The sequence below is a fragment of the Bombus pyrosoma genome, linkage group LG18 (assembly GCF_014825855.1).
Source record: "Bombus pyrosoma isolate SC7728 linkage group LG18, ASM1482585v1, whole genome shotgun sequence".
In the NCBI taxonomy this organism is placed as follows: domain Eukaryota; kingdom Metazoa; phylum Arthropoda; class Insecta; order Hymenoptera; family Apidae; genus Bombus; species Bombus pyrosoma.
The window spans coordinates 1,837,375-1,850,639 of NC_057787.1; the positions used below are offsets into that span (position 1 = coordinate 1,837,375).

The window sequence follows — 13,265 nt, forward strand, 5'->3', positions numbered from 1 at the left end:
GAAATTCCAAAGAAAACAATTGAAACGAAGGTAATATTTCTATTGCAACAGACGCTACACAAGAAAATCTCCAGCCTCTGAGAAGTCGTCTTATATCTTAGAAACCACCCTGGCTTCCTCCACAATTTCTCCATTATGGAGGATGGCTTTGGTACACCATCAGCTTGGTAACTTAATCCCGGAGAAGTTAGAAGAAAGATGACAGTACGATGGAGCTGAAGAGGAGAGAAATTGGCCCGAGGGTCTCCCGCTGAGAAACAAATTTTTCCGCGAGCAAGTAGGTGCAAAGTACAGTAAGCTCGGCAGCATTCAGCGGACCCGGGGATGTAGAGGCGGTAGCACTCGATGCTGTGCCGCTGGGAGCGTGCTAATGGCTACTGACACACAGTTTTGATGGATCGGCCACGGCTCTTCCTCCTATCCCGCACTCCGCCGCAACGAAATATGCGAGTCTAGCGATACGCCGACGTTTCACGATGAGAGGAAATGCACTGACAAACAGGAAGACGAGCTGGAAATGTTATTGCGTTTCGTACGGACCGCAATCCTGCAGATGATCAATATCTAGGTCAGCTAACGAAAAACATTCGTTGAGATACTATTTTCATGAAATCCTTTGCGTTACACTGTGTTTCTTCAGTTACATTTTTGATGAAAGTTGTAGTTCAAGTAAGAGAACCGCCAATTTCCTGTGTGACAGACGTTGATCTCATTTCACAAACTGTACAACTTGTTACGCTTACATTTTGTACACAAATTTTCCCGGGAAATACATTGAGAATATATATGTGTGCGAAACGAATTGAAATGTATGAATAGGTTAGGAGAAATATAAATGAACAAATATTATAAAAGCTACACTACCGCTAAGTAATTTTCTTCATTCCAACGATTGGTTACATTGCAATGACAGTAGAACTCCATTTATTTGAACTGATCGAAACAGTATATTTGTATACCTGGAGTTCACATGTAAAATATAGCAGTATACCTTGGTTAGCAACTAAGTGATTGTGGATTTTGTCAATAGATGGTCTTAGCACTGTCTTTTGTTTTGTCAACGTATTCAAAGCACCTAACCTATATTGTTTTCTTGTTGTTTGGACTTCCACCTTTAATTTAGTAAAAAAATTGTATCGATTAGTTGTTTAATTTCGTTTTTATCCCAATTTAAAAATGGAAGAGCAAGACGCGAATTTCAGACATATTTTATTGTATTATTTCCGAAAAGGTAAGAACGCATCGCAAGCACATAACAAATTACGTGCCGTATATGGGAATGAAGCGTTGAAAGAAAGGCGGTGTGAAAATTGGTTTGCCAAATTTCGTTCTGGTGATTTTTCAGTGAAAAATGCTCAACGATCTGGCCGTCCAGTTGAAGTTGATGAGACCCATATCAAGGACATTATCGATTCAGATCGTCATAGCACAACGTGTGAGATTGCAGAGAATGTATCTCGTACATGCATGAAAAAGAAATTAAAACAACTTGGCTATGTCAAGAAACTCGATTTATGGCTTATGGCATTAGCTTAAGGATATTCATTTGACGCAACGCATTAGCATCTGCGATTCGCTTCTGAAACGCAACGAAATTGATCCATTTCTGAAACGACTGATCACTGGCGACCAAAAATGGATTGTTTATAACGACGTCAATTGGAAAAGATCGTGGGTGATGCAGGATGAACCAGCCCAGGCGACACCAAAAGCTGAGATTCACCAAAAAAAGGTTATACTGTCAGTTTGGTGGGATTATAAAGGAATTCTGTACTTTGAACTTTTACCAAAAAACCAAACGATTAATTCAAACGTGTACGTTCAACAACACGCCAAATTGAGCGACGCAGTTCAAGAAAAGCGGCCAGAATTGGCAAATCGTAAAGGTGTTGTTTTCCAGCATGATAATGCAAAGCCCCACGCATCTTTGGTCACTCGCCAAAAATTGTTGGAACTAGGTTGGGACGTGTTGTCACATCCACTATGTAGCTCTGACCTTGCGCCTTCAGATTACCATTTATTTCGTTCCATGCAGAGCTCCCTAAAAGGTAAAATTTTTCATGACGTTGATGATGTGAAATCACATTTAATTCAGTTGTTTGCTGGCAAAAATCAGAAGTTTTATGAACATAGAATTATGACACTGCCTGAAAGATGGCAAAAGGTGATCGACAAAAACGGACAATAAAAAGTTATATTTTTAAGCAAAAATTTTGAATTTTCCTTCTTATTTAAAATACGCAATCACTTAGTTGCTAGCCTTACATGCTAGGCACGTTTACATAAGCAGATTCAGTCCTTAGAAATCCATTTAATCAGATACTAACTAAAATTCCCTAGATATAAATAGACTCCAGATAAACGAACTGTACATTATCATGAATGAACGTTTTATGGATCATTAGTCTTCTCGGAAATATCATTACGTTGCTAGAAAAACACCTGACAAGACAAGCATAGCAGATCACTTTTCTCAAACAAATTACTGAAAGAACGTCAATGGCCAACGAGTAGGTCCAGCGTATCAACGATCGTTTATAGTTTCCAACGAACGACACGAGCATCGGGACTGGCTATCGTGAGCTAGTGATGCATAAAAATAATAAGAAGAGAAAGAGCGTGACGATTTTTCGACAAGAAGAAGAAGGAGCGAAGCGACGGGTCTCGGAACCGCGATACGTAGATACGCGAGGAAACGGATAGATACTAATTGGGCAAAGGAAACGAGACGAAAGTACTTGGAAGGAACAGAGAGAGGGCGAGAAAAAGAAAATGAAAGAGGAGGAGACAGCGACGGCGGCAGACGCGACGGCGACACGGGCATCCGCTCGCGTTGTTCGCGGTGACGCATCTGTCCCCAAGGATACACCCCTGGTCCCGAGGCCTACAGACGTCCAACGTTCAGAAATTCCCATTGACAACCTGTTCACCTCCGCTCGACGACGTGTTCACCGCCACAAAGTATTCCATAGAACCGCCACGACACCGATACCTTCAGTCGAGGACTTCCTGGGACCATCTTCGGTGCTCACTTTGCCTTCGAGGTTAGAAAACGAGAGCAACAACTATAGGACCTTGGTACGGTATACGAGAATAGGATAAAGATTTCTGAGAATCCTGCCGACGCTTTTCTTGGCTTCTGTGCGTTGCATTAAATTCTATAGAATTCTACCGAAGGTATCGATCTGGCGAGAATAGTTGAAGGGATCGATGCAGGAACACGTTTCTGATTTGGACAGTTTTACGCGGATTTGTCTATTAGTTGATTAGGTGAGAGCATGTGTGATAGTATTAAACTTTGAAGTATTTAGAAGAAAGTCATTACAAGTTTGTTTGATTCCAAATACGAACGTTTTATGGTGTTTGCTGAAGTTTCAGTTACATTATATTTATCGAGACTAATTTTAAGGAAAGAATCAGATGAACAATTCCAATTTTTCTTTTTTTTTTTTGCTGCAAAGTATTATCAAATTGATATATAAACTTTCAAGTATAATAGAACAAAAATATATGTGTATAAAGTTAAAACACGAAATCCAGGCTTTTGGTATACGATTTTAGTAAAATATTCCTCTTTTACGTTACTCGTCCCATTAAATTATCTGTTTAATAAGTCTCATACATATCAATTTATCGATATTCCCAATTTGAGGACTAAAATTAATTGTCAAACATTGTAATACTATCAGCACCGTGTTCTTCGTTTATTCTTCTTTCGTATCGTATTTTTAACACTTAGCCAACCGAACAGGGAAATCTGTCCTCTGTGAAGAACATCGCTGCGTGATCGAACGAGATCTCCCTTTTTCATTTTAGCAACGCGTTTTCTTTTTTCTTGTAGTTATTATTAGTTATTGTTTATCTGGAATTGTTGCACCACTTTTTCTGCTTTTATGAAGTACAGTATATAACAAAATACGCCAATTTAATGGTGTTAAAATTAATGAAAAAATTAAACTATCAGTTATGATTAAATAAGGTTATAATCGAACGATACCACGCTGGAAAAAAATATTAAAATGCATTATGAATTTTTAATTTCACGTTCAAATCGTGTTATTTATCTTCAGTCATCTTTAATATCTTTAATTTTATCTATATCTTTTTATACTTTTAATTTGATGTTTTGTATATATCTCACATTTTTCCAACATCCTCGTACAAACATGCATCCTCATGGAGTTCATACGAAAACTATATAACTTGAATTTACCATGATCAACATTTGTTCTTTTCCCTTTTTTCCCTTTTTTTTTTTTTTGCCCATTTTTACTCTTACAAAACGTACAAATATTCTTAGTAAACTTTGGTCCCAAAGCATCAAACCACTGCAAGACGGTTGCATGTTTCGAGAGATTAAACGCGTGACTACGAATACGAATCCTTAGGGACGTGACAAGAGGTCGCACAAAGTGTAGGATCATGTAGGTACGTCCGGCCGGATCTCTCCAGAGAGTTCCCGTGTACCTGGCTTAACATGCCCACAGACTGAAGAATTTTCGACAGGACTACAGCATTAAGAATCCATATCTCAGAACCGTAGCTTTTTTAGCTACGAAACTTGCCTCCTGTCTTCCTCAAACTTCTCTGCTTAAATAATATAACATTTTTAACTCGTAACTGATATAGTAATGATTTTATCACATAGACAGATATGTATAGAAATTAACGAAAATTGACACAGTGAGTTTTACATACACTGGTAGTCGTTAAATTATACATTGATTGACAATAAAATATCTTATGAATATAACTGTGAAAATAAAAATTCCTAGGTTTTTATAGATTTTACCTTATCAGTTATGGATGAATTTGAAAAAATTATGGAATCCGAGTAATTGGACTGTGAATAAGCAGAGATTTTCTGCATCCACTAAATACCATAATGAATTATTAGATATTTAATATACCATTTCGTATCATTTACATCTTTTGCATTTTTGCGCTTTTATATTGGGTTGGCAATTAAGTGATTGTCAATGCCACCTAATGACAAAATCTGCAATCACTTAGTCGCCAACCCAATAACACGATCCTAAAAGTGAATTCTCCTTTCATAATTGTTGTGAAAAATGAAATTGTTTCAATAATTGTTGTGAAAAAAGTGATATTGATTTTGTCATTAGATGGTATTGACAAAATTCGCAATAATTAATTATTTGCCAATCCAATATTTCCCACAGACGCATAAACACCACATTAATAATATTGAATAAAAAAGGACAGAAGCAATGAACATCGTGTTGTTCGATAATAATTATCTACATTTTGTATTAAATGAATTTCAAGCGTTTCACGATCGATATTAGGACAAAGTAACTCGTCCAACTTGGACGCTGATAAGATTCGAGGAACGCCAGGCACGCTAGAAAGCGAGTGTGTCGCGATCGTGACGATGACGGTGGAGAATCACCAGGTTAGAGCTTCGAAACCGGATCATTATCTTCCACTGATGGCATGCTCACTTTCTCATGCATCCTCGAGTGGGATTAATTAACATCTCAGATAAACATCTGAAAGAGAAACCGAGGTCAGTTCGAGCTGTCTTTCGATTTTCGAAACGTCTATTTCCAATATGATTCTCGTTCTATGCATCAAATATACGCGTGATCGCCACACATTGCGAAAATAAACTCTCGATATCGTGGAATCGTATCGTTGTTCGATCGGTTATCCAATTCCGCTCGATGTCGAAAACAACATACGATAGAATAATATTCGAACAATATTCGCTGATCGAAATTTATCAGAATTCTGTCTGTATCTGTTCTTTGTGCTCGAGGAACAATGAGCTGGCGATAATGGTCACCGATTATAGAGATTCCAAACTCATTGATAAAGGAATACTGGGACAAAGATGATAAAGAAGAGTTATAAGGTACCTGGCACCATATTCGATACAAATTTCATACGATTGATTCTATAATACTGTTCTATACGTTGTTTCAGATATAGTATGCTCTTAAAATTTATCGTACTTACAATATAACACGTTAGGAAGTTCCAAATTTAAAATATTTCTTCGGAAATGTCAGATTTAAACACAACCCTCTCCAATATCCGTACGATTAAAGATAACAAATATATGTCGGTTGAAAAATATTTAAAAATATATGAATGGATTAATATCTCCCAAGAAGACGATATTATACTCAGGGCCGGAGCAAAGCAGGTTCAGCGCGTTCCCCGGAACCCGGCCCCGCGGTTTGAGAGGCCCGGCGGTCTACGAAAATTACCGATTTTGATTAACTTTCTACAAAATGACGATATCATGAACAGATGCAAGACATTTTTTTAGTAGCGATGATTCGGTTTAAAGGAGTGAGAAAAATCATGAAAGTTCAGTGTAACTCCATAAAGTCCTCATATCCTGGAAACTACTTTAGATAAAAAAATCCATTTCAGGCGATTTCAGAGAAATGTACTTTTTAGAGGAATTAAACTACATCAATAGCTTTTTGCAAAAGTCGTACATGATTACAGATTTTCTACTTTCATTGAATTTTTTGCCCCTTGAAAGCGAATTAGGCATACGAAAAAATATTACTTGGATTTGTTTAAAAAACTGCTTATAAAAAATATATAATATGTAACAGCATTTGTAAATTTTTACAAATGCGTTTATTCTAATTCCACACTTTTTTCAAACTCCTATTGTCAAATTCAGAATCTGTGAAATATTCAATTTCCAGCAACTTGGATCAATTCATCCTGAATCAACACAGATACACCTATCATACTTTCAAAAGAATGATCACAAGGTAATTCTATTATACTCTGCGTTTTTCCAGCATTCTTCGCACTGACCAATGTTCTTTAACAAAATAGATTGCCATTCTTTGAAGCCTAACACGAATACAACAATATGATTCATATTATATTTGATGCAGACAAACAAAGGTTAACAACAGGTTTCTGGAAAACATCAGATTTGGCATACGACAAACTCGCACCAATGTCAGGTAAGCGCCATCAAACCAACAAACCAATTCCAAATTGTCATTCAAATTTTCATTGTAGGTCTTTGTAAGCATCAAGGCATATCGCGTCAGCCTGCGATCCAAAAAAGGAATCAAAAACAAACAATGAGAAGACGGCTCTGATTCGATTCTTATAGCAGCGTGTATCATTGGCATATACAGTTGGACCGAGTTCAGGTATCTTCGCGTTATCTCGGATGCGGGTCTAGGCTGGGTATATCGGTGGAACGCGTCCCGGTATCGGCGATCCCGTTGCCGACTGCGTTGGCTAGTTAGAAGAAAGGGATCCGTGAAAAGGAAGAACGGACTGAATGACACGGTCACCGAAAATGACAGGTACACGACTTGGAAGAGCCGTGGACGTGGGACCGATATCGCAACCGCATCTGACACAAACCTTGGTCAGCCAACTCCGTCTCGTCTTCTTTCTCTGTCCTTTTCTTCTTCCTCTCGTTCTCTCTCGTGTCTGCCTGCCAATATGCCTACCTGTCAACACACGCTGCATTCAATTAACTCGGGGACCAGTTTCACGCCTGTGTAATGACGCGGAAATCAAACTTTACCCACCCCCGTGCCCCTCGCCGACCCTCAAGACGGACGCGATCCTGTAGGACGCCAGGGAACGACGACCTCGTTCTCGTGAGCAGCTTTCGTTCTGACAGGCCACGGGAACATCCTTGAATCGGGCCTCGTGCGTATCTAGCAGCTGGAAGGAAAAGAATTTGTGGAAAAGAGAATTGGAAAGTAAGAGAATCCGAGAGGAATTAGGATGTTTGTGTTACATACAGTATATGTACACTATAGCGTGGATTTCGTAACTATTTGTTTTCAGATTATTCGGGGAACAGAGAGGATTTAGTCGGAGGAAAATCCAATTTACATTATGAAATTTGTAGCAAAAAAAGTTTAGGATTATTTGAAGAAGGAAAGAGGATTATTTGGAAAAAAATCTAACCGCAAGCGATAAGTATATTGCAAATATTCTTGCAAAAACTCCTATTTTTGTGAATTCATTAAAAAATGGCATTTACAAGGAAATTGTTTTATCCACTAGATATTATATCTACTTAACGAGTTTTGTACTGTGGATGTTCTACATATGTTTGTATACTACGTATATTCTATACATTTTTGCACCTTCAAATTTGCCTTAAATGCAGAACAAACAATAGTGTAGTGATGAATCTCTAAACTAAGGTCACTGAAAGGTTATTAAAATTGTTTTGTCGTTGGTCTTGACGTTTGACATAAGAATTTCATATGATTAATAAACTTAATAGAATGGGACAGTGACAAGGCTGAAATAGAAAAGTAAACAACTCGAGGAAGTCTAATCCTGCAATCTATGCGGCAACCGCGAGCAACACGAAATCAGCAGATCAGCGACGATTACAAGAGGATAGAGATAGCGTTATCTCTTATCTACGAGCAGTCCGGGATCTCAGCATCCGCTATCTATCGATGGAATTAAGAAAGCTTAACCTGGCTAGATTAAATTAAAATCGGACTTTATCGGGGCCACTGCGCATTTCCTCTTATCTCGACGCTGACCGATAATGCGTTTACACCTTAAGAAAATCCGCGATCTCTAATAGGACACTGGTATTTTAGACCGATAGATCGATATAGATCGATAAACTTGTTGCTTTTATTTCAAAACATTTCATTTTTACATTCCCTGTATATTGTTTCATAATTTGGCAAACTGTTCTGGGTATATTAAGTATATTTGTGTAATTATAATTAGGTGTATTACAGGAACATAACCAAAGATGAGATACCAAAGTACTTGGAAGGGAGGATGAAGTGGAAGGACAGGAAAATTATAGCCAGATTCAGGTGTGGAAACGAGACCAAAGCGAAAGAACATTGGAAAGAGGAGGGAGAAAAAAGGTGCAGATTATGTGGAAGGGAAGAAGAGGACCTGAGACATGTAATAGAAGAATGTGAAATAACAGGAGGAGCAAAGGACATGGAAAAAATATTGAATGAGACTGGGGAAGGACTAATGGACTTAAGAGCAATAATAGAGAAAAGAAGGGCAAAGGCAATACAAGACAAGACAAGTGGCAATAGTGTGTAGGCATAAATTGCAATAGTTTGTAGGCATAAGTTGCAATAGATTGTAAGCATTAGTTTTAGATTAGAGGTAAGAATATGCTAAGTGCAATAATGTGTTGTAAAAATCGATAGTTCGTCCAAAGCCGAGAGGCACGGACTAAAATAAATAATAATAATAATAAATAATAATAATTAGGTGTATTATATATTGTGTATTTAATTATTAGACCGTTGTATTAGGTCGTTCGAAAAGTTTCTTTCGTTTTTTAATTTAATTTAATTTTACATTATTTTATCGAATTACGTTTGATCCATTTTATTCTATCGTTTCTGCACTTACAGAAAATTTAAGTACGTACAGAATACACGAAATATAGAAAAACATATTAAATACTCAAAAATATTACAATACTTGGTAGATGAGACAAATCTCTGCTTATATTCCATTTCTTTAAATCATGTTGAAAAATTTTCATAAAACACGGTAATAAGTTCAATTGAGTACATTTGAAGAAAGAAAATGAATTTCTATAAAATATGTTCTATAAAATAGTTCCTAATAATTTCTATAAAAGTTAAAAGATTTACCACTTTTTGTATACTTTGGAATATTTAAAAAATAAATCATGATCATCGTCGACACATCTTTAAAATAAACATGATAGAAAGAAAGAAAACATAGACATGAAAAATAGATTAAAATGTAAGTACAAACAACGGTACTGAAAATTGAACAGGAAGAGCGAGTTGCTGTGTTCGAGGCTTGTTTACGGGCGAATGAAAATTACACGACGGTACCAGCCACCCCTTGGTTCGACGCGTCCATTCATTAACACTTCATATCCCGTTGCGACGTGCTGGTAACGAGCCTGTCATAATTACCGCGCTAACTTTATTACTGCGGATACACGCTCTCCTTGCCCGGGCTATGATACTCGTGCGTCATAGGGCAAATCGAGCGCGCACCCTTCGTTCCACAAGGAAACACGAGCCCCCCGCGGCTCTGAATTTAGAACTCTCAACATATCAAGCGCTATGTTCTCCTGGATATTTGTGTTTCCTATAAAAGTTCAGAGATACCATTCTTTATGTACTTTGAAACATTTAAAAAATAAATTATGGTCATATCTTTAACACTAGAACTACCATAGAAGTCAAATTGACTGGTTTTACAATTTTATTTTAAAATTCCTACTTCGTGTTATATTTTTTCCGCAATGATGTAATGACTTTCGCATAACTAAAAGAATGATATAATGAATTTTATATTATTTTTATGTATTCAAGCTGAAAATAATTTTGTATCAAGGCCACTTGTACCAATAGCAGTCGAAATGACCGGTGCTTGTCAAAATGTAAAAGGGTGCTGCAATCTGTTTATCGAACCCCAATTAACCAGTTCCCTCGTTTTGTACAACTTGCCACACGTTTTGAAAATTTTTACTGCGTATCATTCGATATGACGATATCAGTTATCAGGAAAATTCCGGATAGATCGCTAAATCGCTAAATGCTAACGCTAGCAATACCACAGCAGTCAAAATAACTGGTTCTATAATTTTATAAATGTGTCGACTCTCGTTTAGGGATGATGGTCCCAGATGGATTAATAATGCGAAAAATGTACTACATAACATAGAATTCCTTCTGCAAGAAAGTAATAAATCAATACATATAAAAATATTCTATTATTACGTACTTTTTAAAGACCAGTTATTTTGGCTGGTTTTGGTAGAAATAGCTTCGTGTTAACTATCGGTAGTTCTAGTGTTAAAATAAACACGATAGAAAGAAAAAAAAAACATACACACGAAAAATAGATGAAAATTTGTTTGATTTGTCAAACACGATAATTTTCTCCACGATTTGTTTTACACATGTTATGAAACATCCTGTACATACAAATACAGAAAAAAAGTAAATTATCTGAAATTAGATGGCCAAAAATTTCAATTCTCCGTGATACTTTCAACGCACACGATCATTCTAAATAGATCGAGTGACATTTCCAACTTCACCCCCATCGATTGTACATAGAATAACGCACACTGGCGCACAAACGTATCCAGCAGCCATCAAAGTCGACACGCGAGAGCGTAACCCGCGCGAAGGCAGCTTTTGCCTGGAAAAAACTGCTTAAGCTGCTATCTTCGATCTGAAAAAAGGCAATTTACGAAACCAAAAGCATTGGACCGCGTGGAAATTGTAATCCGATCGGAATCGTGCCAGCTCGAACATTCGCCACCGTTTGCACGCACCATTCCGCCCACCGATGGCTAATTACATTTATTCAATATTTACGATGATACGATCTAGCGCGTAGTTCGAGCCTGCGAGTGAGTCAGGTCAAATGAAAGGGCAGATCGAGCCCAGTGCACAGTCATTCTGCGATCGAAGCTTTCCTTAATGCCGACATGTCCATTTCGCCTTTCCTTTCTACGTCTGGCAACACTGCTTTATTATATTTCCCTATTTAATCATTTTTAGGACTTTTTATTACAGGACTTCTGTAGACTTTTTGATACTAATTTATAAAAGATAACAAAGCGAACAATAAACAAAAATGAGTTGTTTTATAGGTTTCCCTCGTTTCTTCTTCAGTTGCTTCTTTTGGAACTTTTTCTTTTAGAATTAGCAAAGAGATGTTGAATTATTCATGTTACGTACAAAAGTTTGCTACGATGAGCTCCATATTGCAGAGAATTATACGAAAATTAACTAATAATTCAACATGTTGGAAATTAATTATTTATTCTTAATTTATTCTTAATTATTCTTAATTATTCTAAATTTATCTATGCTACTCTATCTATACTACTATAATCTATACTAATCTATACTAATCTACAACTACTCTATACAATTAAGAACTATAAAAAGCATTTAATTTTTAATTGTGAATTAGCCATTGCAACAACATGGATCGTTCCAACATATTGAATTATTAGTTAATTTTTGCTGTTCATATAATTTAAATGTCCATTCCAAATTTATCTTCTTAGAAAGTGAAGATTAAGGTTTCATTCAAAATACGCCTTTTTGTTTCATTCTCTTCCCTGAAAATTCTTATGCGATCAGATATTAACTAAACCTCATTTTGCCATTTATTAATACCAAATACCCGAGTACAAGAGTAACACTGAATCGTCGAAATGAATTAGACACACGTAGCATCTGATTTTCAGCAAGAATCTTGGAAACTTAGTGTCGCGTTTCCAACAAGATGTTTTATTTCGAGCGTGACGCCTTTAGAGTTGATCCTCTTGTCAGTCAAACATCCAGTCACAACAATTCAGCGGGTGGTTGCCGATGGACAGACAGCTGTCTATTCAGACACGAAGAACGTTGCCATTCTGCGAGAAGTTTATCTTCATAAAAGCGAGATAACTGGCTATTATTCGGTCGATCGTCTCTATTCTAACCAGCACGAAGGCAAAAATCAGGAAGCCACGTGAAATAAAAGAAGGAAAGCTTAGCTATAGATGGGCGGAATTTTGACGAGAAGATAGTTCCCTCGAGGAACAGAAATCTCGCGCCTCTTTCTACTCCGCCTGGATCTTCCAACGAAAAAATTTTCAGCTGGACCCATTTCTCCTTTCGTATTTTATACGCGAATTTCGTCAAAGTGACTATCAACGTTGTTTGTGCATTATTGGACAACATTTCTGAATCTGGAAGCTTCAAATTATGAATAAAATACTAAATTTTTGTGATCTAGTTGTTGATCGATGATTGATTAGTGCCACGTTAAGAGGGAATTTCTATGACTTGTGTTTTGGTGAAATTCTTATCAGTTGTTAGATAACAGACTCATTTAGTGATGTTAACAAAAGGGAGATTCTAAGCATCGAGAAGAATAAATTTCAATTATTTAATTCTGAAGTTTCAAAATAGACAGAATATAATAATATTATATAATAATATAATAATATAATAATAATAAGGGCAGATATATAATTGATAGTTCATTCATAATTGAAGCTTAAAACTTTCAATAAAATTTTTCCAAGGTTGGGTATCATTCGTAAATCTTGTGCCATTATTTTCATTGAACTAAATTAAAATTTCAATATACTCGTATCACCTTTAAAAGTGCGATAATAAATGCGATAATAAACGTACCAATAACAGAACAAGACGTCCTTGACAAAGTCCATTATTTTTCTTGAATCATTCGGTGCAAATTCGTATCGATTGTATCTAAAGGACATTTTAGACGAAATA

At 36.6% G+C, this 13,265-nt stretch overlaps 1 protein-coding gene across 1 annotated transcript; it reads left to right on the top strand.

Moving 5' to 3' along the window:
• Positions 1-1,092: 1,092 nt before the first annotated feature.
• On the top strand, positions 1,093-1,794 carry LOC122577214 (histone-lysine N-methyltransferase SETMAR-like). Its single transcript, XM_043748366.1, has 2 exons — positions 1,093-1,231; positions 1,346-1,794. Exons 1-2 carry the CDS (start codon positions 1,177-1,179, stop codon positions 1,534-1,536), a joined length of 246 nt encoding a protein of 81 aa, XP_043604301.1. The 5' UTR covers positions 1,093-1,176; the 3' UTR covers positions 1,537-1,794.
• Positions 1,795-13,265: the final 11,471 nt, after the last annotated feature.